We start from the raw sequence: 26,962 nt of genomic DNA, 5'->3' as shown, positions 1-26,962 counted from the left end.
ATGATCGGGGATGGGCTGGTGACAGCTGACCTCTGCCATACGGCCCTGACACCACAAGCCAGTCAGCTATCGCAGTAACAGCCCTCGCTTAGCCCTGTCCTGCTGGGATTTCTAGAGCACCTTCCCGCTCTGCTGGGCACCCCGCCTTGCATTTGCTCTAATGGAAAAGGAACAAGCTCGTGCAGTCTTGCTTTTCCATCTTGTTCTTGTCCAAGCCTCTTATTTGTCACCTGCTCTGCAGTAGCACCCCAGTGCAAGTGCCAGTGGTGTTTCCCATGTCCACCCGCTCCATTCTCTCTTTTCCAGGCCTGTATTTCATTTTCCCAGTACAGGTGGTGTGTGTTGGAGTCTCCTCAGGGCCACGCAGACACGGCAGCACCTGCTTTCCCCATCTGTCCATGCCAATCCACCCTCCCCAAGTCCTCTTGCCCAGGGTGTGACAATTCAAAACTGATACAGGTCCCGGTCTCCCAATTACAGAATTTGAACAAATGCACAAACCCAGTGTTGTGGTTTAGCCCGGCTGGCAGCCAAACACCACACAGCCGTTCACTCACCCTCCCCCCTCCCTCTCCGGGATGGGGGAGAGAAACGGGAAAGTGAAGTCTGTGAGTTGAGATAAAGACAGTTTATTAAGACAGGGAAAAGAATAATAATAATAATAATAATAGTATTAATAGTAATAATGTGTACGAAATAAGTGATGCACAATGCAATTGCTCACCACCCGTTGACCGATGCCCAGCCTATCCCCGAGCAGCCGGCCCCCCCACCCCGGCTAGCCACCCCTATATATTGCTCAGCATGACGCCAGATGGTATGGAATACCCCTTTGGCCAGTTTGGGTCAGCTGTCCTGGGTCTGTCCCCTCCCAGCTCCTGCTGCACCCCCAGCCTGCTCGCTAGCAGGACAGAGCGAGAAGCTGAAAAGTCCTTGGCTTGGTGTAAGCACTGTTCTACAACAATTAAAACATCAGCATGTTATCAGTGCTCTTCTCATCCTAATCCAAAACATAGCACCCTGCCAGCTACTAGGAGGAAAATTAACTCTGTCCTACCTGAAACCAGGACAGCAGGGCACTGGGCTCAGGAGGGCTCAGAGCAGCCTCTGCCAGCAGCACAGGGGACTCTTATCACCAACCCGCAGCTGGCCAAAGGGAGGGGAGATATGGCAATTCCTGTGATGTGGTAACTGCGTCTCCACAAACAGGACAGGGGCTCTGCAGGAGCACCGGGAGGGAACTCCTGAAGGCAGAAGAGCAAAACGAGTGTTAGATGAGGTCACATAACCACTGGCAGCTCCAGCTGCAGGCTGCAGGGAGCAGACTGTGCCAGATGCCCAGCGGTGCTCTCCCGGCCATCCAGCTCCTCCGGGGTTCGACCCGCTCACTCGAACGAGGTGGAAACACTGCAAGTCCAGTCCAGCCAAGATCTGCTGAGGTCAAGGGAGTGGAGAGCAGACTGAAGATGTTCAGACCCATCTGAAACCTACCTTCCCACAGGTGAGTGCCAGCTGTGACTTCTTCATCACTCCCTCTGCATCTGGGGAAGAGGGACGGACCCCTTTATCATCTTCACGTGGTCTCTGTGTCTTGCAATTTCCCCTTTTGGCAGGGAATACATCTCTCTTTCTGCTACTTTTCTGCAGGAATGCTGGAGACAGTATGGAGATAGAAGAGATGGAGACCCTGGCCAATGAGGTGGAGGAGAGGGGTGGAAGAGGTGAGTTTTTAGAGCGTAACTGCCATGTTTGGGAGAAAATTGTACCCTGCTTCTTGGGGTGAAAAAAAAAACAAAAAAACAACACAAATTGAGATGTCATTACAGTTTCAAGTTCTTTATTTTCCTGTGTCATTCACCAACAGCTATCTCCAATTGTCCCTATGGAAACAGAGACAAGGTTGTGTGTACCCTTGCAAATGACCTCTTGGTACTAAAAATAACCATTCTGGCATAGCCCAGTACTCCAATACCTCTCATAGAAGTTTCTCACATGAGTTACAGCTGCACGCTTGCACGCTATCCAAGAGCAAGAGACTCCTGCTCTGAGGCTGATGGCAAGAGTTTGCATGGCAAGCCAGGTTCTCACCTCAAGGCACAGAATGCAACAGACAAGGCAGCAGCTTTTTGTCTTTTACACACATTAAACACTTGTGCAAGGAATACGTGGAAGAGAGGTCAGTGCTGAATTAGAGGCACTGCTCGGTAATCTCCTCCGATGCTGTCAGTTCTTCTCAAAAGTGCACAACACTGAGCCAGCCACAAACAGTTGCGCATGCCACAAAGCAGAGGCAACAGCATTTGACCCAAGACACCAGTTATTTCAAGCTGAAAACAAGATACCAGACACTGAGAACCTCCAGCAAAAGAGGCCTACGGATGACACCTCCAACATTAGGGAAACAACATCCAGAATCCAGCACTGGGGTGAAGGTGCTGCTCTGCAGGGGGCGAGATCCTTGCTGGCAAGGAGTGTGCTGAGGTGCTGCCTGCCCCGTGCTGTCTGGGGGTGACAGCGCAGCACGCAGAGCTCAGGTGGACAGGAAGATTTTCAGCTTTCATCCCTGTGGCTGGCCTGTCAGACAGCGCATTGGATGGAGCAGCATCGAAACACCAGTGTGAACACAGTATGTCTGATCTGTGCGGATTCAGTGAGCTCCTACCGAAAGGGGTGAGAAAGCTTCCACTCCCCGACACCTGACAAAATCCAGGCAGAAGAACGGGGCAGGCAACAAAAGGCTCTTGTTTGGAAGGGGAAGAAAACAGGAGCACCTGGCACTGCACCTCTAGTTTCACGGAGAATAAAGTCTTTGGGTCCAAGGCCACGCTGATGAGAAGCCGTGTTAACAATCCTTGCGGGCAAGAACAATGAGGGAATTTGTCACCTTTATGAGGGGTGATTTCACAGCACCAGGGAAGGTCCTGTTCGATTTCCAGTGCAAAAGTAGTTGCACAACCTCAGACCCATTTCCAGGGAGAGCGTTCTTGTGTAATAACAAACCAGACAGGAGAGCTTAATGTGCAAATTCAGTCAGCTTCTGTGATGAGTGAGAGGGAAATGAACTTAGTCCCACCTTATCGCTTCGCAGCAAGAGATCCCTGTTACAGGAAAAGAAACACCTGGTTATTGACAGTCCTTTAGCTCAGAAATCTGGTGTTACTTCAGTTTGTACGGAGTGGAAGAAGAAAATCCACACCAGAAAATTAATATCTTTGCACGAGTGCTCAGGTCACAAGACTACTGAAAGAAGCCAGCGTTTTCTCAGACTAGGTTGTGCAATAATGATCCCTGCAGTCAAAACAGGAGTCCTCATGCCTGGTTGTGAGGAAAGAAGGGAAGGGGAGAGTTCTGCTGCTTCAGGGCAAACCGAAAGCCCGAGCATGTGGCTGACCAGCAGCAGGAAGAACTGGGAAGAGCTACCTCAGAGGGGGAAGCTCTAGAGGCCAGGAACAGGGCAAGGTGGCATTTCTCCCTCACGCACACAGGGCATGTGGGGTGCAAGGAACATACCTTTCAGGAAAATAAGCCTGCCTGGCTCTTGTCAGATATCAACTGTTCTTCAGTTGATGCTTCTTCAAGACTGAAGATGTCAGACCTGCTTTTTGCTTTGGACTGGACCCATGCAACGATACCACCCACAGCTACCAGGCAGCTCAGGAGCACTAAAGAGAAGAGTGCACAAGCAGAGAACCACTCACTGCACCTGGTCTGGACATCAGCACCAGGCTCTGATGCTCAACAATCAGAGATCAGCACCTTCCTGAAGGATAATGGACAGACAGCATGGAAGTGTTAGTGCCAGACCGCATGCAACAAGATGCCTTTCCAAGGGGAAGGCACAATTTGTCCAAGTCAGAGCTCCAGAAGTGCTCAAGCCATGGTGTACAGCCTCCCAGCCCACAGAACACAGCTACTGATGCTAGTCTGGAATAAATGTCATTAGACAAGTCAATTATAGCCTAACCCAGAGCCAAAACCATGTGCAGCACTCCGAGCCTCACATACCTGCAATAATCAACACCCACGTGCAGCCTTGACTCCTCGATGGCAGAGTGCGTCCAGGCACAGGGGTAGCTGAAGCCTCTGTGATGAAAAAAACCAAGAAGTCCATCAGGTTTCCCAGTCACCTTAAGATCAGCATTCAGAACAGCCTCCAGTCTAAACCTGACCGAGTTCCCAGTTCACCCTAAGTGTGCCAACAGGTTCGTATTGCTTGAAGCAAAGCCTTATCTCCTGTTACTGTTAGTCCACACAATAGGAGAAAGCTAGGAAATTTTCCTCACCCCTCTTAGACAGGGAAGACTGTTAGGGTAAGAGGAGACAAAGCCAATAAAGGAAGCAACCAAGCAGGGAGAAGCAGGAAAGCCTGATTAAAAGCAGATCCCACAGCAGGATGGCTGCATCCATTCTGACCACAGGCCCACACCAGCTTCTGAACTATGCCCAAGAAGTGCTTGGGAAGAGGGCTACCTTATTTACCAAGGCAGAAAATGAATTGTTCTCGTGGTCCCCAGTTTAACGCTAAAACCCACCAAGCTCCAGGACTTGGGAACAGCCTTCAGAACTGTGAAGTACTACAGTGAGTTATTTACAGACAACAGCTGTAGCACCTTGCTCTTGGCACCGGGAAGCCCCAAGAACAGCCACAATGCAGCTCACCCCCCCCCTCCCCATCTACTAGCCAAACCGGGGCAGACACGGCATCCCAACACAGCATCTTGCGCACATGCCACAACCCTGGTGCTTCGGCTCCCAGACCCCACAGACCCCCAGGGGGACAGGAAGCTGAAGGAATACTTGAAGCACCTCAGCCAGCCCGAAGACCTGTGGCAGAGGAAGCTCCAGAGGACCTCAGAGCAGGGCAGCAGACAAACACAAATGGCCCTGGGTGTGCCAACACACCCTTCAGCACTAGCAAATATCTGTGCTACTGCTCTTATCCTGCTGGGTTGCCCGGGTGGTTCTTTTCCCCCCCCCGCCATCCTTTTCCCTTCAGCTTGTCCAGTTCAGACACCAAGCCGTGTGGTGCAGCTGACACACTGGAGGGAAGGGATGCCATCCCAAGGGACCTGGGCAGCCTTGAGAGGTGGGCCTCTGAGAGCCTCATGAGGTTCAGCAAGGCCAAGTGCGAAGTGCTGCACCTGGGTTGGGCAATCCCAAGCACAGACACAGGCTGGGTGGAGGATGGACTGAGAGCAGCCCTGAGAAGGACCTGGGGGTGTTGGTGGACGAGAAGCTCGACATGAGCCAGCAATGTGTGCTTGCAGCACAGAAAGCCAACCGTATCCTGGGCTGCATCAAAAGCAGCGTGGCCAGCAGGGCAAGGGAGGGGATTGTCCCCCTCTGCTCTGCTCTTGTGAGACCCCACCTGGAGCCCTGCGTTCAGCTCTGGGGCCTCCAGCACAAGAAGGACAGGGACATATTAGAACGAGTCCAGACGAGGGTCACCAAGATGATCAAGGGGCTGGAGCAGCTCTGCTATGAGGACAGGCTGAGGGAGTTGGAGTTGTTCAGCCTGGAGAAAAGAAAGCTCTGTAGAGAACTTACAGTGGCCTGCCAGTACCTAAAGGTGGATGCCCTGCCTTTAAGTACCCCCAGTACCTAAGCTGTGGATGCCCCATCAATGGAAGTGTTCAAGGCCAGGCTGCATGGAGCTCTGAGCCACCAAGTTTAGCGGGAGGTGTCCCTGCCCATGGCGGGGGTTGGAACCAGGTGGTCTTTGAGGTCCCTTCCAACCCAAACCTTCTGTGATTCTCCGACTTCCCTCAGCAGAGCCTCGTGGCAGCGGCTGGTTCCGAGGCAGCCAGAGCCACGTCCTGGGGAAGAAACCTCTTCAGAGGCACTTCCCGAGGGGGCCCTGGGGTGCTGAGCGTTGGCTGCCCGGAAGGAAGTTCAGGTGGGGCTCCCCCCGCCCGAACCACAAACACCGCCCGAGGCCCGCTGCGATGACCGGGACGGCCCCAGAGGGGCTAACACCCCATCAGACCGGGACCGCCTCGCCCCCCCGGTCCCGCCCCGCCCCTAGCAGAGCCCGCAGCCCCTCGCCTCCCCCCCCCCCCGCCGCCCGCCCCCGCCCCGCACCTGTGCTGCCGGCGCCCGGCCCCGCCGGGCTCCCGCTGGCCTCGCAGCCCCGCTCGTCGCGCTCGTCCAGGCAGTCGGGGTGGCCGTCGCAGATCCACTCGCGGGGGAAGCACTCGCCGCGCGGCTCCTCGCAGCGGAACAGCCCGGGGGGGCAGCCCGCGGGGCCGGGGCCGGGGCCGAGGGGCGCCGCCAGAGCCCGCCCGGCCCCGTCCTCCCCTGAGGCGAGGCCCCCGCAGCCCGCCCGCGGCGCGCACCTGAGGCGCCGGCGGCGCCAGCCAATGAGAGCCGAGGGCGTGCGCGGGGAGCGCGCGGCGGGAGCCAATGGGGAGGAGGGGAGCGAGGCGCGGCTGGGCCCCGCCCGCCCGCTCTCACCGCTCCCGGGCGGCGGCAGCAGCAGCAGGAGCAGCAGCAGCAGCAGCAGTAGCAGCAGCCGCCGCGCCATCCCGCCGCACACGCACACAGAGCCCGCCGCTGCCGCCACGCGCCTATAAAGCGGGCCGCGTGCGCTGGCACGGCGCATGCGCGCAGCCTCCGCCCCCCTCCCCAGCGGCACTGGCGCGCGACCTTCAGGCGGCCCCGCCCCTCAGCGCCCCCTCAGCGGCCGTGGCGGGGGGGGCCCCGGGGGCAGCGAGCTCCGCCCGTCAGGGGGCTGCGAGCTCCGCCCGGGTCGCCGGTCCCTGCCTGGCAGGCGCCGCAGCGTTGGTCTGCGGCGGTGCGGGGCGCTGCTTCCCTGCGAACGGCTCGGCTCGGAAGGGGCCTCGGGGACGGACCGGCCAGGCCCGACCCCCCCCGCCGCGGGCAGGGGCACCTCCCACCGGCACGGGTCGCCCGGGGCCCCACCCCGCCTGGCCTCGAGCACCGCCACCGGGCACCCACAGCTTCTGTGGGCAGCCTGTGCCAGCGCCTGGCCGCCCTCCGAGGGATGAATTTCCTCCCAACATCTAATCTAAATCTCCCCTCTTTTAGTCTAAAGCCATTCCAACAGTGAGCCGCAGTGAGGTCACCCCTGAGCCTTCCCTTCTCCAGGCTGAACATCCCCAGCTCTCTCAGCCTTCCTTCATAGGAGAGGTGCTCCAGCCCCTTGATTATCTTCGTGGCCCTCCTCAGGACCCGCTCTGACAGCCCCACATCCTTCTTGTGCTGGGGGCCCAGACGCGGATGCAGCACTCCAGGTGGGGCCTCACAAGGGCAGAGCACAGGGGCACAATCCCCTCCCTCCCCTACTGCCCACTCCTCTGCTGATGCAGCCCAGGATGCAGTTGGCCTTCGGGGCTGCAAGCTCGTGCCAAGCTTTTCGTCCACCAGAACCCCCAAGTCCTCTGCAGGGCTGCTCTCAATGAGTTCTTCTCCCAGTCCCTGCTCATGCCTGGGATTGCCCCAACCCAGGTGCAGCACCTTGTGTTCAGGCTTCATTAGGTTCACATAGGCTTTTCATAAAGTTTTCCAGGTCCCTCTGGACAGCATCCCTTCCTTCTGTTCTACCAACTGCACCACTCGGCTTGGTGCCATCTGCAAACTTGCTGAGGGTGCACTTGATCCCTTTATCTGTGTCACTGTTAAAGATATTAAATAGCACCAGTCCCAGGACAGACCCCTGAGGGACACCACTCGTCCCCGGCCTCCACCTGGACATAGAGCCATTGACCACCACTCTCTGGGTGTGACCTTCAAGCCAACTCCTTATCCACTGAATGGTCCACCCCTCAAATCCATCTCTCTCCAATTTGGAGATCAGAATGTTGTGTGGGACCGTGTCAAAGGCCTTACAGAAGTCCAGGGAGATGACATCGGTCGGTCTTCCCTTGTCAACTGTGTGTATGATTTTTTAAGCTCTGTTGGCTGGTCCTGTCAAGACAGTGGGATACAACTAATGCGTTCAGACAATTGACTTTTTGAAGACCCAGCATAACCCTGTCAGCAATCTTCCAGCATCTTCGAGCAGCTGCAGGAAAATAGATATACTTGCTGTAGAATAATCAGCAGAGCTCATGGCAACACCACAGCACAAGCCTGGCAAATCAGCTGTTCCTGGGGATGGGCAGGACCACCCCCAGGTGGGTGCTCTGTGGCTGAAATGCGTGTCATTGCAGCAGGGCAGGCTGAGCAGGGGACCAGGTGCTTGCTGCGTGAGCCAGAAATGATCTTCGCTGCTGACTGACTTAACAACTGGCCTGGGAAGTGAAAGTAAGCAGCTGGATTCCTTTGAACCAACACACACAGAGTATCGCAAAGAGCCTGGCATGCTACAAGGCGAAGTTTTAGACCAAAATCTGTACCAGCATTTTTCATAGATCACAGCCTTAAGGGAGTAGTGGCAGGATGAGCTAAATCCATCCTGAGCATGACTGATGCAGATGGGAACCAAACAGTGCCATAGACTAGTTAACGTTTCTTACCAGAAAATAAAATCATCAGGTCCTTTGCAGCTACAGGCACGCTTTGTTCAGCTCTGGCCTTCAGTGATATTCCAGCTGTGCTTCTGGGTCTCATCTTGGAGCAGTTAAGGCCACAGACGGCATATAAATCCACTAAGCCCAACCTCCGGTTTGTATACTATCTTACTATTCCCTCAAGAAAACTTTACATCCAAAACACTGTTAAAATAATTTGAACAATTCAAACAGGACAGATAAAATGGGAGGATAACTACAACTTTAAATGTATTTATTAGTCATACATCAGCAAAACTAGGATAAGTTCCATACAGCAGCATTGTAGCTAAATCCACTGCAGGCTTGCCCATTAGAGTACTGCTTTTTCATGAACTGACATCTGTACATCCAGCCTTATCAATTTCTCACAAATAGGGCTGGTCTTTTGAAATTTCCCACTTCTTAATTGCTGGCCCTGGTGTCACTGGCTTTTTCTCAGCTGTTGTCACTGCAGAACCTGAACTGGGGTAGAAAAAGGAAGAGAGAAGAAGAGGTTTTAATAGTGCTCAGACTAAATTGAGAGCGTTGGTTTTATTAACGCCAAAAGTCAATTTCCAGCCAACTCATTTATTTATTCAAGAGGAGGCAAGTACAAAGAATTAGCTCAGCCTTCTTCTAACCTGTAAGTCAATGCTACTTACTGAAAGAACTCTGTATTTTCGGTACAAACCACGCAAGGCTCAAACCTGCTCACGTTCAGCAGCGAGAGCGGCAGAGCTGCAGGACAGACCAGGTCAGACCTACCTGCTGGCCTGAGCCCCTGCAGCGAGGGTTTTCTGTGTCGACGCAACCACGATAGGAGGGAAAGCCTCTCGGCGTCCGTCCCGCGTGCAGTAATAGTTGTTGGCAAACTTGTGGCTGGGACCCACCGGGAGCCGAGGCGGCGGCTGGGTTCTGGATGGGAAAAGTTTAAGGGCTTCAACGCGTCGGTGGGTGTCAGGGAGGCTCCGCGCTACGCGACACAAGCGCTGCGGTACTTCCTACGGGTCAGTCAGGGGCTGTGAGGTGCCCAGCACAGCCGGGAGGCCCGACACGAACACGATATTATAACATAACGCGTTACGGGGCAGCGCCCTGGGCGCTCTGACCGGGTGGGCAGCATCCCCGCCGCAGTAGCCTGAGGTCCCTGCCCACACCGTGGCTGTGGCCGTACGGAGCGGGGCGGCGGCAGCCCCCTCGGCTCCCCGGTGCCCGCGGAGAGCCCCCTGCCCTCAGGGGACGGGACCGCGGCGCCCCCGGTACCTCTTGGAGATCTCCGTGTAGCGCAGCTGCAGCTTGGCCTGGAGGTCCCGCTGCAAGGCAAGGCGAGAGCGTCTCAGGGGACGGGGACGGGGGCGGCGGCCGCCCCAGCCACCCCCGTACCCGAGCGGCGCCCCGCGGCCGCCCTCACCCCCGCCGCGAAGTTGCGGAGCCGCTGGATGAGGCGGGTGGCCGTCGCCATCTTGGCCGCTGTGAAGGGCAGGGCGGGGCGGGGCGGGGAGCGGCGCGCGGGGCTCGCCGGGTCTCGCGAGACTTGGCGCTAGATAAAGCGGAGCGGCGGGACCGCCCCCTCCCTTCCTGAGCCGCGGAGCCGCCATGGACACGAGCCGCGTGCAGCCCATCAAGCTGGCCAGGGTGCGGGGCGGGTGCGGGCTGGGGCCGGGCTGAGGGCCGCGGGCCGGGCTGACGCCGTGTTCTCTGCCCGCAGGTGACCAAGGTGCTGGGCCGGACCGGCTCCCAGGGGCAGTGCACGCAGGTGAGTGGGCCGGGCCGCTGGGCCGCCGCCAGGCCGGGCCGGGCCGAGCCGAGCCGAGCCGACGCCGCTCCGTGCCGCAGGTGCGCGTGGAGTTCATGGACGACACGAGCCGCTCCATCATCCGCAACGTGAAGGGCCCGGTGCGCGAGGGCGATGTCCTCACCCTGCTCGAGTCCGAGCGCGAGGCCCGGCGGCTGCGTTGAGCCGGTGGGTGCCCCGCTCCCCGGTCCTGAGCCGGTGGGTGCCCCGCTCCCCGGTCCTGAGCCGGTGGGTGCCCCGCTCCCCGGTCCTGAGCCGGTGGGTGCCCCGCTCCCCGGTCCTGAGCCGGTGGGTGCCCTGCTCCCCCCGGCACTGCCCGGCCCCGCCACCCCCCGAGGGGCGATGAGGGGGCTGGCGCCGTGCCCCTGGGCAGACACAGTCTCTGCTGTTCCCTTTCAGGTGACGAAGACTTGTCCCGTGTACTCGGAGCCACCAGCGTGCATCATCTCAGCTGGATGCAGGTCACAGATGGAGAGGAGCATGGCGTTTGTGTTGTTCACACAATAAAGGTTTTTTTTTCCAAATCTCCTTTGTCCAGGACTCACTTATTGAGTGTGTGAATGTTCTGGCTTGCCGTGGTGTGCACCCACCTTCCTTTTGTTGTTGGGTTCAGTCATACAAAAGCACACCCTACTTATGACTGGGGCTACACGTTAGGTCTTCATCTTGACATATTTGTGTTCTTGTGTTTTGTTATCTTGTCACTTGCAACAAAAATAATTTGTTTTGATTACAGCAATGTTAATTCTGACCACTCTGATAAGTGTTTCTGTGTGTCACCAGCAGAGTGCCACTGGTATACCTGATGGACTTCTGTAGAATCTGATAACAAGTCAAAAGTCAAGCTTTGTACCAGTTTGAAAAATGGCTTCCTGCTGCTTCTGTTTTTCTGTCCTCAGTAAGCTATTCTATAAATGCTACTATAAATATAACTGCTTGCTGTCTTTCCTGGCAGTCGCCCACAAAGAGCACTCATCTCTCTCCCCTTAGAGGAGTTGGTAAAACAATCTCACTTTCTTCTCAGCTTTCCCTTCCACCACAAGATCAGCCAGAAGAGTTTATTATTTTAGGCTACGATATAAATGTAGAGGTAAGACTGAAAGGGTTAGGAATCAGTCTGAGAAATGTCACAGTTTAGGAGGTGGTTTTTAAGCACTTTGCCCCTGTGGCAAACTAGCATTTTTGACCAAGTGGGAGCGATGCTGTTTTGTGATGTGTTTGAACTAAGTCAGGTCTGTGGCTCCTAATGCTGTGCTCACCATCATGGAGTGTCTGTCCCATGGGGAGTGTTCCTCCTTCGATGTTCTGAAGCTTATTTAAGGCACTTCAGTAACAGGGGGGAATGAAGGCTTGAGAATCCTAAAGCTCGGGAGAGCGCTGAAGGAATTGAACGTTCAAATCGCTGAACTTAAGCAGTTAGCGAGGACTGTTGTTCAAGGCTGGCATTGAAGGAGCATTTGTAATTCTTTTTTTCTTTCCTGCAAGTGGCAGCTGTGCCCTGGTCAGGCCTGTGATTTTTATGGTCTGGAGAAGGCAGTTGTTGGGGACATGCCTGTGTTGTTGCTTGACCTAGCTCTTGATTCCTCTGTGGTGTCACTTTAGTTTCAGAGCATAGGGTGCATTATTTACCCTGGTTCTGGTGACAGAGCCCTCAGGGGCTAGTTCTGAGTGCAAGGAGAAGCCCACCTTGGAGTTCACTTCTCTGGCTGCTCTTTTCTCCCAGCACAGCTTTGGCAGTGACCAGGGAGCCTCTGCACTCTGGATGGGAGGCAGTGCAGGGCTGCCAGGCGTGAGCAAGGTGTGAGGTGGCAGCTGTGAATTAGTGGCAGCTGGGGGTGAACTTGTGGTGAGGTGGCTTGGAGCAGCTGTTGCCCTTCCCAGCTATCCCTGTGTGGTCGGTGTACCCTCAGCCATGTATGAGGAGTGAGGCCACCTTGCATCCCCACTGTCGGATGATTGCTGTACAACAAAGCAGCTGAACAGCATCAACACCAGGGCAAACCAAGGAGAGTGAAGGGGGTCCAGTGTCTTGCTTGGTCCCATGAAGTGAAACAGGCCAGAAGATGCCACCTCATGGTACCTGAATCCAATTCCTAGCTCTGGAGCAGTTCAGCTGGAAGACGACAAGACTGATGGATTTAACCAGTCCCTAAACTTGTAGGGAATGGGTTGAAATGCTGGTGACTGCTCAGGGCCAGGGCTGTGCCCAGGCTGTCCCTCTGCCGAAGCTGTTCTGGGGGTTTTAGCTTGACTCAAACAAGGAGGCAGGAGACTGCTGATGGTCATTGTAATATTTCAAAATAATTTTACTTGAAGTTTTATTTATCTTAAAAATAAACATCAATATTAAAATGTCAGTAAACAAACCTGTGAAACCAAAGCAGTGAGTATGGAATACATACAGAGCAGCGTAAAGAGAGTGGCTGTGAGCATCTTATATTAACTTCAGTGCAAAGCTGAAAAAGGGTGAGGACAGCGGCACGTTGCCCAGACAGGTTTCTTGGGGAGCATTTCCCAGCAGACAGAATGGCTCAGACGAGGCCTGTGTGGTGTGAGAGTGAGGGAGGAAGATGAGCTGAGGAGTAAGAGGAGCTGCGACATGGTTCACCTTTGTGAAGGAGTCAGAGAGCGCAGCCTGCTTCACATGCAAAAGCCTTTTTTTTTTTTTTTCTCCCAGTCCTTAAAGCTTACCTTGTCTGTTCCCACCCCGCCTGGTGCGCACACACTCACACAGATGCACACACGTGCTCTGACATACGCGTCCATCTCCGCAGGCCCTAGGCTTTCTCCCTCTGAGCTCTTCTTGCTGATCTCTCTTCCTGGAGCTATCCTCAGCCACCCTCCCCTTGGGGAAGTGGGCAGAAAGGGACTTGTGAAGGCAAACTCGAGCCCCTGAGCTGCTAGTGGCTGTGAGACTGTTAAAAGGGGAAGTGTTCACAAGGTGATTTTTATCTTTCCTTCTGGATCCTGTGTGGGACATCAGCTGGGCAGGCCCAGTCCCTAAACAGTTGTGGCTCTCAGTCCCCTTCTCTCAGCTTGGCTGTAGCCCCAAGCATCCACAAGTTTTGCTCCCATCGAGCAAATCAAATCGTTGAGTGATTTCATGTTGAACTCCAGCTTTTCTGACAAAGCAATGTATTTTTTTTTTCCTTTGTGTGCATGTGCTAGAGAAGATTCAGGTTTCTGCTGGGAAATGAAATGCCGGAGAAGATGAGCGCACATTTCAGTCTGGAAATGCTCCTGTGGCAGCGTGAGCCAGCTGCTCTGTGTCCCCTCTCCTGTCGCTGCTGACGCTCGCCCTCCTGCAGCCCTGCTCCCCATCACTGGCTCTGCTGCCCTCCTGCAGTTGCTGGGAGCTGGCTATAGGAGCAGAAACCAGCTGCTGTTTCTGCCGGCTTTCTTTTTCGCTGTTCCGGTGAGCTGGGGCCTTGCAGAGGGCTCCAAGGTGGTACAGCTCCAGTGATCGTGGCCGGGAGTGGAAGTCACTTGATGCTTGGCTCCTCTGTCACTTGGGGCGAGGTGGGCACCGTGGGACGCTTCCTGCAGCAGGCAGGGTGAGCAAGGCCCAGGGACAGCGCCTGCTCTATTGACAGGAGGATGGAAACATCTTCAGCCTCAGGGAGCAATTCAGCACACGAAGGAGCAGCAGGAGGGGGGACATAAATTACAGCCCAGCACTGACAGTGGCCAGCTGGCACACGGCTGGATCCAAAGGTCATTCTAATTTAGTTTCTTTGGGTTCCCGGGGCTCTTGGTGCCCACCGTTGATGTCCCCTGCTGTAGAGAGGGAGGAGTCACCAAACGTCACCAGAGACCATCCAGTGGCTCCTGGTGACGGCCAGCCAGGCTGGGTCCTTGCCACCGAGGATGTGCTGAGCGCCTGGGATGCTCTGCTCTCGCCTCCACAACCCCTTCCTTGGGGACCATCAGCTGCTCTCATCTGTCATGGTCCCGTTCCCCTCCCGCGCTGTCCCCTGCCCACCGTGCAGCCGAGTCAGTGGCACAGTGCCACCTCTGTGTCCCTTGCACGGGACAGAGCGGGTGGCGGGGGCTGCAGTACTCACGTGGGGCTGCGCCTTTGTCCCATTCAGGTGGGCGTACAGGAGCACCGCGATGTTGCTGTGGCCGGCCTCCAGCGCGATGGCGACAGCGTTGTTCCCATCCTAAGGAGGGCAGGAGAACAGTTGGGAAGAGGTTTGGGTCCAGGGGCGGGTGAGCATGCCTGGGCCCCGGCGGCTTACGCTGTCCACAATGGAGATGTTGCAGGTGGGCTGAACCAGCAGCAGCTTCACGGTCTCCACGCGGCCGTGCTCGCAGGCGCACATCAGCGCAGTCGAGCCCTCCTCATCCTGCAGGTTCACGTCAGCTCCGCAGGCGAGCAGGGCTTCCACCATCTCCTGCCGTCCGTGGCTGACGGCCAGCATCAGCGCCGTCTGGCCAGCCTGCGTGACATAAGGGACGCTGCCAGCATGGTCCGGCCCTGGCTGTGCCACCCGCTCATCCCACTGCTGCCCCAGTGCCCACAGGGGCTCTGAGCACCTGCTTGCCCAGAGATGGAGCCCCGATGCCAGATGGATGAAGATGCATGACGCCCTCCCCACGTACTGCCCCCACCAGGTTTGGGGTCCTGACCTCGGGGTGGGCTCAGGAGGCGACTGTGGCCCCGGGAGCTGCCCGCGAGGGGGTCAGGACGCTGTGGCCCCCGTCCCACACCAACCTGGCTGGCCTTGGCATTGACGTTCCCCATGCTGAAGAGCCTCCTGACCACGTTCATGTCGTCCTCCTGCTCGACGGCTGCCAGCGCTGCCAGCATGAGCGCCGTGTAGCCGGCTTTGTTCTGGTGGTCCACGTTACAGACCCCTGTGGGGACGGGCAGAGCCGGGGGAGGCTCAGGGTGCTGCTCCCGGGGGGGGGGAAAGGGAGGGTGGCATCCTGGCAGGGGGACGTTTCTGGAGCTGTGGCAGACCTGAGGTCACCCACCCGTGTCCAGCAGCAGCTGCACGATGTGGAAGTTGGAGTGGGAGACGCTGTAGTGCAGGGCTGTGTTGCCGTTCCCGTCAGCCAGGTTGACCACGTGGCCCAGGAGGGCTGGCGAGAGCTCGGCGAAGGCCAGGAGGTGGTTGGCAACCGTGTCGGGGACGGATGACTTCTGGCTGGACAGACGGAACCACTCCTGCAGGACCAGGCTGCTGCTGGTGAGCTGTGGGCAGCGAGTGGGGCTGAGCCTCTGCATGGCGCAAAGGCAGGACCCCAAAGCCCAGCCCAGTGCTGGGACGGCCCTGGCTGAGTCCATGTGGATTTGGGGGTAATCTGGGACTTGTTTGGGGAAGAAAAGCGTTGATCCGGGCTTCGCTGGCCCGGGGGTGCCCCCAGCCCCAAGCCATGCCACCCGCAGCACCCAACTCACCACCTCCTTGCTCTTGGTGGCCCCGGGATGGCCCAGATGCGTCTTGACGATGAGGCAGGCCTCCCGCATCCTGGGGCTCAGCTCAAACCTGGGGGGAGCACAAGGGCGGCTGCAGCACCACGCGGCGAGGAATCCCCGGCCCCTCTGCCCCCCAGGCAAGGCCCCGAGGTTTTGCTCCTCTCCCCAATTCCTTGTGCTTCCCCCGGTGAATGTCCCCCCCCCCCTCCCCGAGCCTTCCTCCCCAGGCCTGCAGCCGTGCCCCTGGGGTGTCCAGCCTGACAAATGCAGCCTTATACGGACGTGCTCAGACACGATCTGCCCATTTTTAGGCCGCATTTTTTCCCTTTGTTGAAAAATGCTACTGAGGTTTTTTTTTGTTGCTTTCTTTTTTCCAAATTATCTCCCGTAGAAAAGAGGCAGCTGCAGCCTCGGTCTCGTGGTTTCCTTAGCAGACCCGAGATGCTGGAATGATTTTTTTCTGCCGAATGGTTTCCGCAGGAGGCGAGTGTGTTTTTCCCATCAGCTGCACTGAAACGCGGCGCAGAAGCCCTGAGCCATGCCTGGCACCTGCCCTCCGGCACTTACTTCTCCTTCACCTCGGTGGGCTCTGGCGGGGCCACGTTGGCCCCCTCATGCTCCTGCTGCTCGCCTGCCTTGCTCTGGCCACCCCCGGCATCCTCTTCCTCCTCCTCCGAAGTGTCGGTGCCACCCTGCTCCTCACTGTCGGAGCTGTCGGCTGAAGCCTTCTCAGAGGAGCTGTCTTCATCCTCTTCCTCCTCCTCGCTGGATGTGCTCTCATACCTGTGCAGAGGGAGGGCGCTCAGTGATGCCCTGCAGTGGGAGCTGCCGTGCCCGCCGGTCCCCCCGGAGCTCCCCACTGCCCCCAGCACCGAGGGCACACGGGGCGCTGGTGGGAGCCCCAGGCACATACTCCCCGTTCAGCACGCCCACGAACTGCAGGCTCTTCTTGCTGCCCTCGGCCTCGCTCCGGGGGGCACCGTCCCGCTTCTTCATGATGGACTTCAGGGCTCCTGGAGCAGAGAGATGGGCAGCAGGGGTCAGTGAGCCAGACCCCCCCAGGGCTCCCGGGTACCCCAAACCCCCTCCCCAACTCACCGGCTGCAGGGCTGGAGGCTGCTCTGCCATCCCGTGGTGGGGACGGATCCCGGCCACCGGCCACCACCTCCACAACTGCGGCCCCAGGGGCCGGGCCACCCAGGCACGTGTCCCCTGTCACTTCCAACACCTCCGCTGCACCCTGGGGGCTGCTTGGGGTGCGTTGGCATCCCGCACCGCCAGCGCTGGGCTCCAGCTCCTTGCGTGCTGGGACGGTGGTGCCTGCATCAGCAGCGCCCCTGTCGGTGCTGGCCCTGTCGGCCTGGCTGCCTTTGTCTTCGTGCCCCGTGGCCACATCAGGCCCGACTGCCACATCCCGCCTGTCGGGGCAGCAGCCCACCCCGACGCAGGCCGTCGGTGGGGAGCACCCCACGGCCACATCCACCGTCTCCACGGGGTCGCCAACTGCCTGGCTCTGCGTCACCACCGCTGCCTCCACCAGCACCTCGGCCACCTGCGGCTTGGCTGTCACCTCCTTGTCCATGCGCCCGCAGGGCCGGCGGGCGCACACCTCCAGCCGCAGCTCCTCCAGCTCCCGCGTGGCCTCCTGCAGGTGCCCCTCCATCAGGGCAATCACCTCCTTCTGGTGCCCCACCGTCTGCTGCAGCAGCTCCAGCTCCCGCTCCACCTCAGGGGCGAGCCCCAGCGAGGACTCAAGCACCCACACGGCTGCGTCCCGGCGCTCTGGGGCCCTGCTGCCCGGCTCGCCGCTGCCCACCTGCTGTGACTGGTAGTAGAAGACGGCGTCGGTCATGGGCCGGTCCTCGCCCACAGCCACAGAGCGGCACGGCCTCTCGTCACCCCTGGGGCGGGCGGCCGTGCCCTTGCCTGGCCAGCCACGGCTGCCCCGCTCTGACACGGCCAGCTTCTCCGTCAGCTTCCTCAGCTCCGCGATCTTGCTTGCTCGACCCTTTGCCGGCTCTGCTTCGCACTCCAGCCCCGCTCGGGGCTGTTCCTCGCTCCCGCCGGGCTCCACCGACAGCTTCTCCATCAGCTTCGCCTTCTCCTGCTGCAGCTCACAGATCTGCATCTCTAGGAAGGGGATGGTTTTCACCTGCTCCTCCAGGTCCCGCAGCTGCCGCAAGGCTGCAGCCATCTGCTCCCGCACGTGCTGCAGCGGGGCAGTGCCGAGCCCTGCAGCCGGCGTGCTGCGCCCCGAGCTGCCAGGGCTCATCCGTGCGGAGCTCGGCTGGCCCTCGGTGCCCGCCGGCACCCATGGGTGCACCTGGCTCGGGGCACCCGGCTGTGAATGGCTCTGCTCCTGCTCTAGCCTCCTGCTCGTCTCCAGCAAGGTCTTCTCCACCTGCAGGTTTCGTGCCAAGCACTTGCGGGCAGGAGGTGGGAGCAGCCGCACGGCCGGCGGGGGAGATGTGGGGTGGGAGGTTTGCTTGCTCAGGGGCTCCGGGGGCGCCCGGCCGTGTGGGGACAGCAGCAGCGCGGTCCTGCCGTCCTCACTGGCCGTGGAGGTGAGGGACTCGGTGGAGGTCCAGCCGCTGGTGTGGCTGCTGGGGCTGCGCAGCGTGCCGAGCTGCTGCCTGGCCCCTTTCGCCCTGCGCGGCAGTGGCACTTTCTTGAGCGTCTGGCCGCTTTCGATGTCATCGACGTATTTCAGGAAATCCAGGTCCAAGAGGAAGCCGTAGGGGGTTTCCACCGAATACGAGCTCTTCTCCCCATCGTCTTGGTCCCTGTACAAGAAGGGGCCCCCGAGATCTGCAAGACAGGCAGAGACACTTAGGGAGGGACCTGGCAGAGACAGGAAGGCTTTTCCAACCAGGTTATGCCGGGATTCACAGCCTGCAGCCCCCCACTGTGACGCTGCTGGACAAGGATGTGGTGGATGGCCCATCCCTGGCACCTGTGGTGCCATCAGGTGTTGCAGGGCACCTGCTCTGCTTTCAAGTTGCTGCAGGTGATGACACCCATTGGGACGGGATGGCTGAGCCCTGCCCCTCCCCTTTGCTCCTTCCCCTGTCCCCTGCCCACAACGGCCCTGCCAGGTCCCCGCACACAGCTCTGGTCCCTTTACCTGGAAGGTTCTGGTTCAGGTGTGCAGGCTGAGCCATCTTCTCCCCGGGATGCCGCCAACCATGGGACCATCAACCTGTAACAACAGCGGGGCCCTGTCCTGCGACACCCTGCAAACCAGACCGTCCCCAGCAACCCCAAACCGCTCCCCTGGCGCGGGTGCCCCAGCCCCGAACCCGGGGCACATCCCTGCGGCCATGCCCTGACACCAGCTGGGTCCCGTCCGGGTGCCGGCACCGGGCTGGGGCTGCTCCCAGGCGGGCGAGCCCTGCGCTGCTGGCGGGGCTGGGGATTGTTTGTACATTTAAGGAATGCTTCGCAGCCTGGGCTGGGGCGGCCACGCTGCCAGCTCCGAGGGCGCAAAGCCATGAGTCAGAGCTCGGCTGCGCCGGGGGAGCAGGCTGGGAGAAGGAGGCTGTTGGAGCGGGACACTGAGCCTTTACGGGAGCAAGAAGTTTGCCTAGGATAATGACACCAGATGCTTCTGCAAAGCCACGCGATCGCAGGCGTCTCCCAGCACCCAGCAGTTGCTCTGCACCACGTCCACCCTCGCCGCAGGGCACCCTGCGTTGCCAAACCCCCTCTGCTGCTGACCCCCAGCCCTGGCTCCCGCCCACCCTCGGGGGCTGCTTGGTGGCCCCAGGAGGGAGCTGGCTGCTTTTCCCCGAGGATAACATGGGATAAGGCATGGTTGGGGGAGTGGGGGGGTGTGAAACGAGAGCCTGGTTTTCCCAGGAGCCAGGCACGCGCAGGCTGGAGGGGAGCCAGCGGGATGCCCGCCTGCAAGCCTGGCACTCAGCGTAAGGAGGCAGGCACCGCGGCGAGCACCGGCATTTCCCTTCCCCGCGGGGAAAAAAGGTGCAAAAAGGGGCTGCAACGTTCCTGAAAACCCAACAAAAGGCGAGGGGAGGGAAATGGCAGCATGGGCCATGGTCCAGGGGTGAGCTCACCGCCGAGGGGCTGGCAGCTGCAATTGTTCAGCTCCAACCTGCTGCATCTGGGCACTGGGGCTGCGGGAACAATGTTGATTTGAGCCAAATCAAGCCCGGTGCTGGGAACATTCCTGTTCCCAGCTTCGTTGATCCCTTGCAGGAAGCAGCCGTCACTCAAGCAATGTCTGTCCCAGGAGCTCCAGTGCTGGTCCCCGTGTCCCCAGGGCTCCCCGTGCCCATGTCCACACTGCCTGGGGGTCCCTGTGCTGTGGGGGACGTGGGGACCCTCCCCACAGGGCGCTGTGCAGCTGTCAGTGGGCAGAGCATTTGGCCCTGGGCTATTTTCGGCACCGTCAGGAAGAAGGCACAGGACAAGTGCCACTGTGGGCGAGTCGACGGAAGCTGCTGGCACGTCGAGGCCTATTCGGAGAGCGGCTCAGCGATGGTGTGAGCGGCCAGAGAGGCCCAGAGGCATCAATGCCACAGAAAAGGACTAGGTCTGATCTGCCTAAGGGAAGCTGGGGATCAGCATTGCCTGGAAAAGGGCACAGGGACCACTGGCATCCATAACCGAACCTTTGGGACCAAGCATTGGGCATTTTGTTCCTCTCCCTGGCCCCACTCTGCCCCCAAGCCCACCACCTCATTTTAACGAGTTGTAGCAAGCGACTCACTGCAAATTGCTCAGCTGGCCCCGGGAGCAGGGCCTGGGACCACGCGAGCCTCTCCCCACGCAGGGATGCTCCACGCTTCCACCTGTCTCACCCAGCAGCCGGGAGGCCGTGGCCCCACGCTGCTGGCCCTGGGTCCAGCTGGGCAGGATCGGACCCTGGGTTCCCTGACTCCACCAACCCACCCCAGCCGACGAGCATCCTGAGACAACCGCCTCCGCCTCCCTTGGGATCTTCTCGGCTAAGAGCCACCTCCGTGCTGCCACCCCACCGCCGGCCTCACATCCTCCTCCTCGCTGAACTGGGGAAGCGGCCGGTGTGCTCCTGCACAGGGCCTGGTGCCCTCGATGCAAGTAATTAAACAGCGCCGAGACCAGGATCGAGTCCCCACCGGGCTTCGCGCTCACCGTGGAACAAGCGGGAGGAAAAGGGAGAGCAACAGGAGCGGCCGTGCGGCCCCGAGCACGGGCGCATTTCCTCGGGGAAGCAGCCCGGCAGCTCCCTTCCGCCGCGCGACCGGGAATTGTCCTGCCTGGGGCCGCGCCAGGAAAAGCCACCGTGCTCAGCACCGCACTGCAGGGGGCTGCAAGGGCTGGGCACCGCGACACCTCCCATAAAGCTTGTGGCAATGGTGCCCCTGCTCCAGCGTTGCACTCGCTTTCTTTGAGCCGTCCCCTCCACGCCAGTGACCCAGGGACGTGCTTTCCCCTTGTCGTGCCTGCTCAGCCAACTGCAACGCAGCCCACGGCTGCCACTGGGCTGGGAGGGGAGGAGAGGAGAGCATCAGGCCAAAGTTGAGCTCTCGAGGCTTGAGAAGAGGAGCTGACACGCAGCAGCGGCGAGAGGGTTAAGTCCCCACGTCCCAGCCGTCACCTGCTGGGCTCGGCCACACAAAGCCAGCCTTGTCCCCGCGGCCGCCAGCACCGCGGCACCGGTTCAAAGAGCAGCCGCTCTCCATCTCAGCTCAAGCCCTGGTGGGGAGGACCGTGTCGGCGGCTTTGTTGCAGAAGGCTGGGTTTTGGCAGCCTCGGCCGCTCCCCTGGACACAGGGCTGGGTGCTGCCAGGTGCCTCCGCACCCCTGCCGAGCCAGCGGGCACCCCTGTGCCCAGGAGAAGACGTGCCAGGACACGGTGCTCTGCTCAAAGCACCGGTCCCGGAGATGGGAGGACCCTGTGCCATCCCAGCTCCCTTCAGAAAAAGTTAAAGCATCATTTCTGGCCCTGGCATTTCCGCACAAAAGCTGGTTGGCGCAAGCTGCAATGCTGCCGGGGAGGCTCATAAGCAAGACGGGGATGTGCAGGGACCGAATTGTCCCTGCAGAGCTGGGGCCATGCTCTGCCCTGGTCCCACACTTGTTTTATCCCCTTGCTGTCGTACTGATGCCCACATAGGAAACTTTGGGCCAAAGTGGAGCTGCTCAGCTCGAGTACAATAAAAATCCACAGCAGGTGAGAGGCCCCAGGAGCCAAGCTGGATGCTGAGCTGCACCCACACAGCCGAGCAAGCCGATGACAGCCACCGGAGATGAATCTGCCGGCCAGGCCTGGAGAGGAACCCTGGCTCAGGACCACCCAGCACCACACCCCAGGCTGAGCCCAACCCACTGCGAGCCACTGGCCTCATGGTCCATGGGGCGATGCTCCTCCAGTCCCAAAGCCCAGGGCCAGCGGGCGAGCGATTTTTGGCCACCTCTGCACCGCATCCCCTGGCGAGGGGCGCAGCGGGGCTGCTCCCTGCCCCAGCCGCACGATCCACGGGGCTGGAGCGAGGCGACCGCCCAGGGCCGGACATGCTGACGGCGCTCCCTGGCCGTCCTCCGAGCCAAAACACTGAGGTCATGAGGAATGTGAGAAGAACAGAGTCCAGAGCAGCCCCGGCCAGTGCGACTTGATTTATCTTCGCGAAGCACGTTTCCCTTGAAGCTGCGCACAGGCGATAAGCCCTGAAGCCCCGGGCTGAGGCTGTTCCAAAGTTAAAGGGAAACCACTGAGCAAGCAAGCGGCTTCCTCCACAGCAAGAGGGCAGGAGCTGCCAGCGACCTGCTGGGATTTGGGATCCTCACACGGAGCCGTCACAGCCCTGAGCCGGCTGTCACAGGGGCACATCACCTGCGATGCCACCGCTGGTGTGGCGGGCTGGGCACAGCCAGCGGGGTTTGGGTGCTCATCGCCCCTTCCCCTCAGTGCCTCTGCCCTAGCTGGATGGGATGGACGGGTCAGCCCGTGCCTGGGCCACCCAGGGCTGCCGCACGTCCTTGGCCACGCACGGGGTGGGTGTGCCTGCACTGACACAGGGACGGAGGGAGGGGGGAAAGGTTCGGTCTTCCCCACAGCCTGATTTGAGGGCTGGGCTCTTCTTTCTGGAGTTGTCGTCACCATTGCCTGGGTCGGCCGGTCGGGAGGCCAGGGAGCTACTCAGGCTCCCACCCGCTACAGCGATGCTCGGACCTCCCTGAGCTCACGCAGTGCCCGAACAGCGGGCGCATGGTTGGCACGCAGACGTGCTCGCTTGGGGAACGGCTCTGGGTACCCCGTCGCACCTACGGGGCTCCAATAGCTCTGCGTACTGCTCTGCTAGGAAACACCTACTGCCGGTCCTGCACCCGCGCTGCAGCCCACCCGCATTTTCCACCAACACCTTCCAATTCTTTCGGGGCTGGTGACGAAGCACGGAGTGGGCAACAAGCCCCGACAGCCTGCGACCGGCCCGTGGCAGGGAGGCTGAATCCACGCCGGCTGGGCACTCAGGCACCGGCGGGGGACGGTGGGTTCCCCGCATGCATGCGAGGGCTGAGCCCTGGCCTCGCCCTCCCCAGCTGGGAGCACCCCGAGCCCTGCGTGCTTGCAGCACCTGAGGAACCCCACGGCACCCATGGGTCCCTGGGTCCCCAGCACCACGGGGTGCCCGCAGCCCCCCAGCCCGGGACCCCCCCGGATCCCCTCGGGACCCCCCCTCCCCGCCAGCCGCCGTTCGCCGGCCCGGCCCGGCCCCGACGGAGCGCAGCCCCCGCTCCAGTGCCGCTCCCCCCGCTCCGGCTCTCTCCCTGCCGGGATGCCCGGAGCCCCGCCGCGCCCCCGGGGGCTCCGGCGGGGCGGCAGCAACCCTTCGTTGGGCCCCGTCCCGCCGCCGGAGCCGCTCCCGGGCCCACCGCCCCTCACCTCGGCGGGCCGAGCCGTGCCGAGCCGAGCCGAGCCGTGCCTGGCCGGGCCGAGCCGGACGTCTGGGCTGCAGCCGGGCCCCTCCGCGGGGCCGCGCTCCCGGGCCCGGCGGCTCTGGGCTGCAGCGCGGCGCCGGGCAGCGCTGCCCCGCCGCAGCCGCGGGCCGAGGGCCGAGGGCGGGCCGGCGGCGGGGCCGGGGCGGGGCGGCGGCGGGCGGGGATCGCCCCCGGCCCGACCCGGGACTGGCACCGGCTGCTGCTGCCGCCGCCGCGCCCGGCACCGCCCCCGGCACCGCCCCGGCGGGATCCCGCACCCCGCCTCGACGGGAGCGGGGCCCTGCGTGGTGCCCCCCCTCCCCCGGTCCCGGTGGGGTCAGGGTGCTCCCCCTCTTCCCCCCCCCCCCCCGGGCTGGGGGACCCCCGCCCTTTGTACCCCGGGGGACAAGGGGTGCCCCGAGCGAAGGCAGCCTGGGCTGGGGGTGACCCTGCCCGGCTCGCCCCACAGAACTGGGGACCCCCAGAGGGACACCGCTGCCGGCCCGGGGGGCTGGGGTCCTGCCGCCAGTGCCCCACAGCCCTGCCCGGTCCCCGCCGCCTCGCACGCTGTGCCCGTGGCCCGTGGCCCTGCGCCGCTTGCCCTGGCCAGGTTCCCCAAGCCCGGCGCTGCCGGGTGTCTGGCAGCCTTCCCCCGGCCCAGCAGCAGGCTGTTCGTCTCCTTTTCCTGCCAGATTTCTTCCCCGCCTGCTTTGCACGCTGGCGAGGTCTGGGCCGTTCTCCATCCCGCAGGGACCCTCGGCAGTTTCGCACCTTAAAGCTTGCCCTCGCTATCTGCTACAGTCTGGATTTGCCTGCTGAATCCCTCAGCACCAATTTTGGTTCTTTCTCTTTCCTTTCCAGCAGGATCCATCCCCCGCTGCTGAACCCCTGGGTATTTTTCCACGGCCGGCTCTTCCGTCATGCTGCTCACGGAAAGAGCAGGAGAAACAAGACGTGCTTCCCGACATCCCTCCCAGCTGGCAGCTTGGGGACTTCCTGACAAAAGGTTTGCATCCGGACGGAAATACCTTAATAGCCCTAATGGCTCTACCTCTCCCGACAGACATCAGCCCTCTCCAGCCCATTTACATACTTGGCCTCTCTGGCATCCTGTGGTAATGAGCTGCATGATTTCATGCCCTCATTCTGTACCCAAAGCAGGTCTAAAATAGCACCGCTCCTGATGATTCAGTGACTGCTCAACAAAGAAATCGGTTGGGTCCTCCGTCCCCCTGCGGCTTTCCTTCTCCATCAAGATCTGGAAAGGTGAAATCCAGCAATGAACCAAAACCCGCCAGCGCCCAGCCCCCGGCTGCACGGCTCTGTGTCCAGGTCCCTTGCTCCTGCTCTTGGACATCTGTCAAGAATTTCACCCATCGCTAAACTTTTCTTGTTTCCTCCTTGCGAATATAAGAAGAAAAAAAAAAAAAAAGGGAAAGTTGTGGAAAAATGAGAGTGGGAAAGCGAGGTCTTCCTGCCTCTCCGACCCTTGTGAGCTGGTGCCACCCCAGCAGAGCTGTGAGAAGAGCGGGAAGGCCTCTTACAGCCCGTGGTCTCAGAGGGCATGAAGACCTGGGCTGCCTAAATTTGGTGCTGGAGCGCAGAGCTGTGGTAGCTCAAAGATATTTTGAGGACAAAACTCAATAGCAGCCTTTGACCAAGATGCGCGGAGATGCTCCCTCCGCTGTCAGTGCGAGCTCCTGGCTTTGAGCTCGGGTGTCCAAGAACAGTCAGCCCCGAGGGATGGTGCTTATTTCTAACATTCGTGGTTTTATGCTGAAACTGCAGAGCTCCAATGCAAGAACGCAGACAGAGACGTCCCAAGGGCCGGCCAGGGCTTTAACCACAAATCACAAATGCTTTTGGGAGGCGGCGTGGGGGAAAGTGCTGGGTCTGGGCGGTCAGACGGAGGAGGTTTGCCTGCAGGCTTCCCCCCAGGGCTGTGGTAGCCTGAGCCAGGACCGGTCCGAGCGGTGGCACCCGCCCGGCTGGACTGCTGGCCTCGGCAGCTGCATCCGAACCCATGCTCGGGGACAAAGGGCGCTGCTGGCTTCCCTGGCTGGGCCTCGCGTGGGTAAAGCCGCAGCCACGCCACTGCTGGCACGTGGGGAGCAGGTCAGTGCCCCTGTGGGATGCTCAGCCCCACTAAGGGACAGACAAGGATCCGGGATTGCCACAGCCTGTGACTGAGGTCTTCTTGTCCCCATCTCCCTGCACGGACTTGCGATGAGGGCTAGCTGGGCTTCTGTTGCTGTTACAGGGGCAGTTTTGCAAAAAAACAAACAAACAAAAAAAAACTTTGTTATGAGACTGGAATGTTGCAGCTGAGCTGTCTGAGGCTCTGCAGAGTTTCATGGCATCGTGGCAGGGTCCTGCATGGCTCTTCCAGTCCCAAGCCTTGCACTGGCCAGGGAGAGCAGCCCCAGGCCTCCCAGGAGCAGCCATCTGAGCAAGAAGCTCCATGACCCAATGAGTCTTCAGTTCAACAAAAACAGTAAAAAAAAGAATTGTTCCAAAAGAGGGCCTCAGAAAATGGCTTTTCCTTGTGAACCCCCACCCTCTGCTCCCTGCCAGCCCTGGCTGTGGCTGTACGTGTGCCCATGCCTCAGTTTCCCTATCAGGGCAACAATGATGCTCCCAGTCCCTGGGGTCAGTTGGAAGGGGAATGCACGCACGCACGTGTGCATGTGTTGCGATGCGCACCAACGTGATGGGGCGTTTCTATGCAGCAGACCAGAACCAGGACCTGGAAATCCCTGCGAACTGCCAGAACAGGCTGAGTGCACGTCCCTAGAACTTACCACAGAAACCAAGCAGGGTCGGTGTAACAGAAAACTTGCAGAGCTTGGCCAGGCTTCCACTGCTCCGTCCCCTCCGGGACAGCAGGTCCCAAAGCCCTCCTGGCCATTCTGAGGGCTGCTGCTAGTGCTGGCCCAGGGCAGGGAGAGCCGTGCATGCTCAGGGAGCACCTGGAGAAGCAGCCACTCGGGTGTGTTTGAGCTATTTCCTGGCAGACTGAGTTAATCTCTGCTTGCTCCAGCTCCGCTGCGCCTGCCTGAGCCCCGTTCCCAGCTCCGTTGTCCCTTCTGTGGCCCCCCGAATGGGCTCGCCCAGCCGCACCCGGAGTGGGACCCTCGGGGACCCCTGGGGCAGGGCTGGCTGCTGCTTTCTCTGTAGGAAAGCGACGTGAACGCCTCCGCGCTGCCTAAATAAACCAGCCCAGCACGCTTCCCTGCCAGGAGGCTCGGCCGTCCCCGTTGGCCGTGGCAGGATGTCCTTGTTTTCTGCCTGCAGGTCTGCGAGCGGGCAGGAAGCTGGTTTCCTCTCCTT

The 26,962-nt window shown here is 60.1% G+C and overlaps 4 protein-coding genes across 11 annotated transcripts; 1 reads left to right on the top strand and 3 right to left on the bottom strand.

The window, feature by feature from the left end:
* Positions 1-844: 844 nt before the first annotated feature.
* CD320 (CD320 molecule) lies at positions 845-6,588 on the bottom strand. Of its 5 annotated transcripts, none has more exons than XM_050715641.1 (5): positions 6,082-6,588; positions 4,006-4,083; positions 1,492-1,652; positions 1,058-1,244; positions 845-955 (listed from the first exon to the last, which is right to left on the bottom strand). In XM_050715641.1, the coding sequence occupies exons 1-4, from the start codon at positions 6,521-6,523 to the stop codon at positions 1,086-1,088; spliced, it is 840 nt and encodes a 279-aa protein (XP_050571598.1). In that variant the 5' UTR covers positions 6,524-6,588; the 3' UTR covers positions 845-955; positions 1,058-1,085. The 5 variants fall into 5 exon arrangements, with proteins under 5 accessions (XP_050571598.1, XP_050571599.1, XP_050571600.1 ...); XM_050715642.1 differs by having other exon boundaries at positions 865-950; XM_050715643.1 differs by lacking the exon at positions 845-955 and having other exon boundaries at positions 1,107-1,244; positions 1,492-1,687.
* Positions 6,589-8,716: 2,128 nt separating this feature from the next.
* On the bottom strand, positions 8,717-10,007 carry NDUFA7 (NADH:ubiquinone oxidoreductase subunit A7). The gene is made up of 4 exons (XM_035568117.2): positions 9,904-10,007; positions 9,756-9,805; positions 9,258-9,407; positions 8,717-8,975 (listed from the first exon to the last, which is right to left on the bottom strand). The coding sequence occupies exons 1-4, from the start codon at positions 9,952-9,954 to the stop codon at positions 8,879-8,881; spliced, it is 348 nt and encodes a 115-aa protein (XP_035424010.1). The 5' UTR covers positions 9,955-10,007; the 3' UTR covers positions 8,717-8,878.
* Positions 10,008-10,022: 15 nt separating this feature from the next.
* On the top strand, positions 10,023-10,811 carry RPS28 (ribosomal protein S28). 3 transcript variants are annotated; one of them, XR_007709158.1, is made up of 4 exons: positions 10,023-10,127; positions 10,201-10,248; positions 10,329-10,515; positions 10,687-10,811. XR_007709158.1 is itself a non-coding variant. In XM_035568156.2 (4 exons), exons 1-3 carry the CDS (start codon positions 10,089-10,091, stop codon positions 10,449-10,451), a joined length of 210 nt encoding a protein of 69 aa, XP_035424049.1. In that variant the 5' UTR covers positions 10,023-10,088; the 3' UTR covers positions 10,452-10,455; positions 10,687-10,811. The 3 variants fall into 3 exon arrangements, 2 of the variants coding, with proteins under 2 accessions (XP_035424049.1, XP_035424050.1); XM_035568156.2 differs by having other exon boundaries at positions 10,329-10,455; XM_035568157.2 differs by having other exon boundaries at positions 10,329-10,485.
* Positions 10,812-12,588: 1,777 nt separating this feature from the next.
* On the bottom strand, positions 12,589-23,746 carry KANK3 (KN motif and ankyrin repeat domains 3). 2 transcript variants are annotated; one of them, XM_035568158.2, is made up of 11 exons: positions 23,598-23,746; positions 18,837-18,911; positions 16,811-18,520; positions 16,626-16,725; positions 16,280-16,495; positions 15,695-15,782; positions 15,268-15,487; positions 15,005-15,147; positions 14,529-14,729; positions 14,352-14,450; positions 12,589-14,064 (listed from the first exon to the last, which is right to left on the bottom strand). In XM_035568158.2, the coding sequence occupies exons 2-11, from the start codon at positions 18,871-18,873 to the stop codon at positions 14,008-14,010; spliced, it is 2,871 nt and encodes a 956-aa protein (XP_035424051.1). In that variant the 5' UTR covers positions 18,874-18,911; positions 23,598-23,746; the 3' UTR covers positions 12,589-14,007. The 2 variants fall into 2 exon arrangements, with proteins under 2 accessions (XP_035424051.1, XP_035424052.1); XM_035568159.2 differs by having other exon boundaries at positions 12,589-14,061.
* Between the last annotated feature and the right edge of the window lie 3,216 nt (positions 23,747-26,962).

The sequence above is a fragment of the Cygnus atratus genome, chromosome 26, assembly GCF_013377495.2.
Source record: "Cygnus atratus isolate AKBS03 ecotype Queensland, Australia chromosome 26, CAtr_DNAZoo_HiC_assembly, whole genome shotgun sequence".
Classification (NCBI taxonomy): domain Eukaryota; kingdom Metazoa; phylum Chordata; class Aves; order Anseriformes; family Anatidae; genus Cygnus; species Cygnus atratus.
This window is presented reverse-complemented; position numbering and strand designations above follow the sequence as displayed.

What these genes read in the sequence shown, in the direction of transcription:
- KANK3 (XM_035568158.2), bottom strand. Translation starts at nt 18,873, where the DNA reads ATGGCTCAGCCTGCACACCTGAACCAGAACCTTCCAG. An exon ending in CCCACCGAGGTGAAGGAGAA is followed by an intron (nt 15,783 to 16,279) that starts GTAAGTGCCGGA and finishes TGCTCCCCCCAG; the next exon opens with GTTTGAGCTGAGCCCCAGGA. An exon ending in GGACAAAGGCGCAGCCCCAC is followed by an intron (nt 14,065 to 14,351) that starts GTGAGTACTGCA and finishes CCCTCTCTACAG; the next exon opens with CAGGGGACATCAACGGTGGG.
- NDUFA7 (XM_035568117.2), bottom strand. Translation starts at nt 9,954, where the DNA reads ATGGCGACGGCCACCCGCCTCATCCAGCGGCTCCGCAACTTCGCGGCG. An exon ending in TCCGCAACTTCGCGGCGGGG is followed by an intron (nt 9,806 to 9,903) that starts GTGAGGGCGGCC and finishes CTTGCCTTGCAG; the next exon opens with CGGGACCTCCAGGCCAAGCT. An exon ending in TACACGGAGATCTCCAAGAG is followed by an intron (nt 9,408 to 9,755) that starts GTACCGGGGGCG and finishes TTTCCCATCCAG; the next exon opens with AACCCAGCCGCCGCCTCGGC.
- CD320 (XM_050715641.1), bottom strand. Translation starts at nt 6,523, where the DNA reads ATGGCGCGGCGGCTGCTGCTACTGCTGCTGCTGCTGCTGCTCCTGCTG. An exon ending in GCCGGGCGCCGGCAGCACAG is followed by an intron (nt 4,084 to 6,081) that starts GTGCGGGGCGGG and finishes TTTTCATCACAG; the next exon opens with AGGCTTCAGCTACCCCTGTG. An exon ending in GTGGGTGTTGATTATTGCAG is followed by an intron (nt 1,653 to 4,005) that starts GTATGTGAGGCT and finishes TACTGTCTCCAG; the next exon opens with CATTCCTGCAGAAAAGTAGC.
- RPS28 (XM_035568156.2), top strand. Translation starts at nt 10,089, where the DNA reads ATGGACACGAGCCGCGTGCAGCCCATCAAGCTGGCCAGG. An exon ending in AGCCCATCAAGCTGGCCAGG is followed by an intron (nt 10,128 to 10,200) that starts GTGCGGGGCGGG and finishes CTCTGCCCGCAG; the next exon opens with GTGACCAAGGTGCTGGGCCG. An exon ending in CCCAGGGGCAGTGCACGCAG is followed by an intron (nt 10,249 to 10,328) that starts GTGAGTGGGCCG and finishes TCCGTGCCGCAG; the next exon opens with GTGCGCGTGGAGTTCATGGA.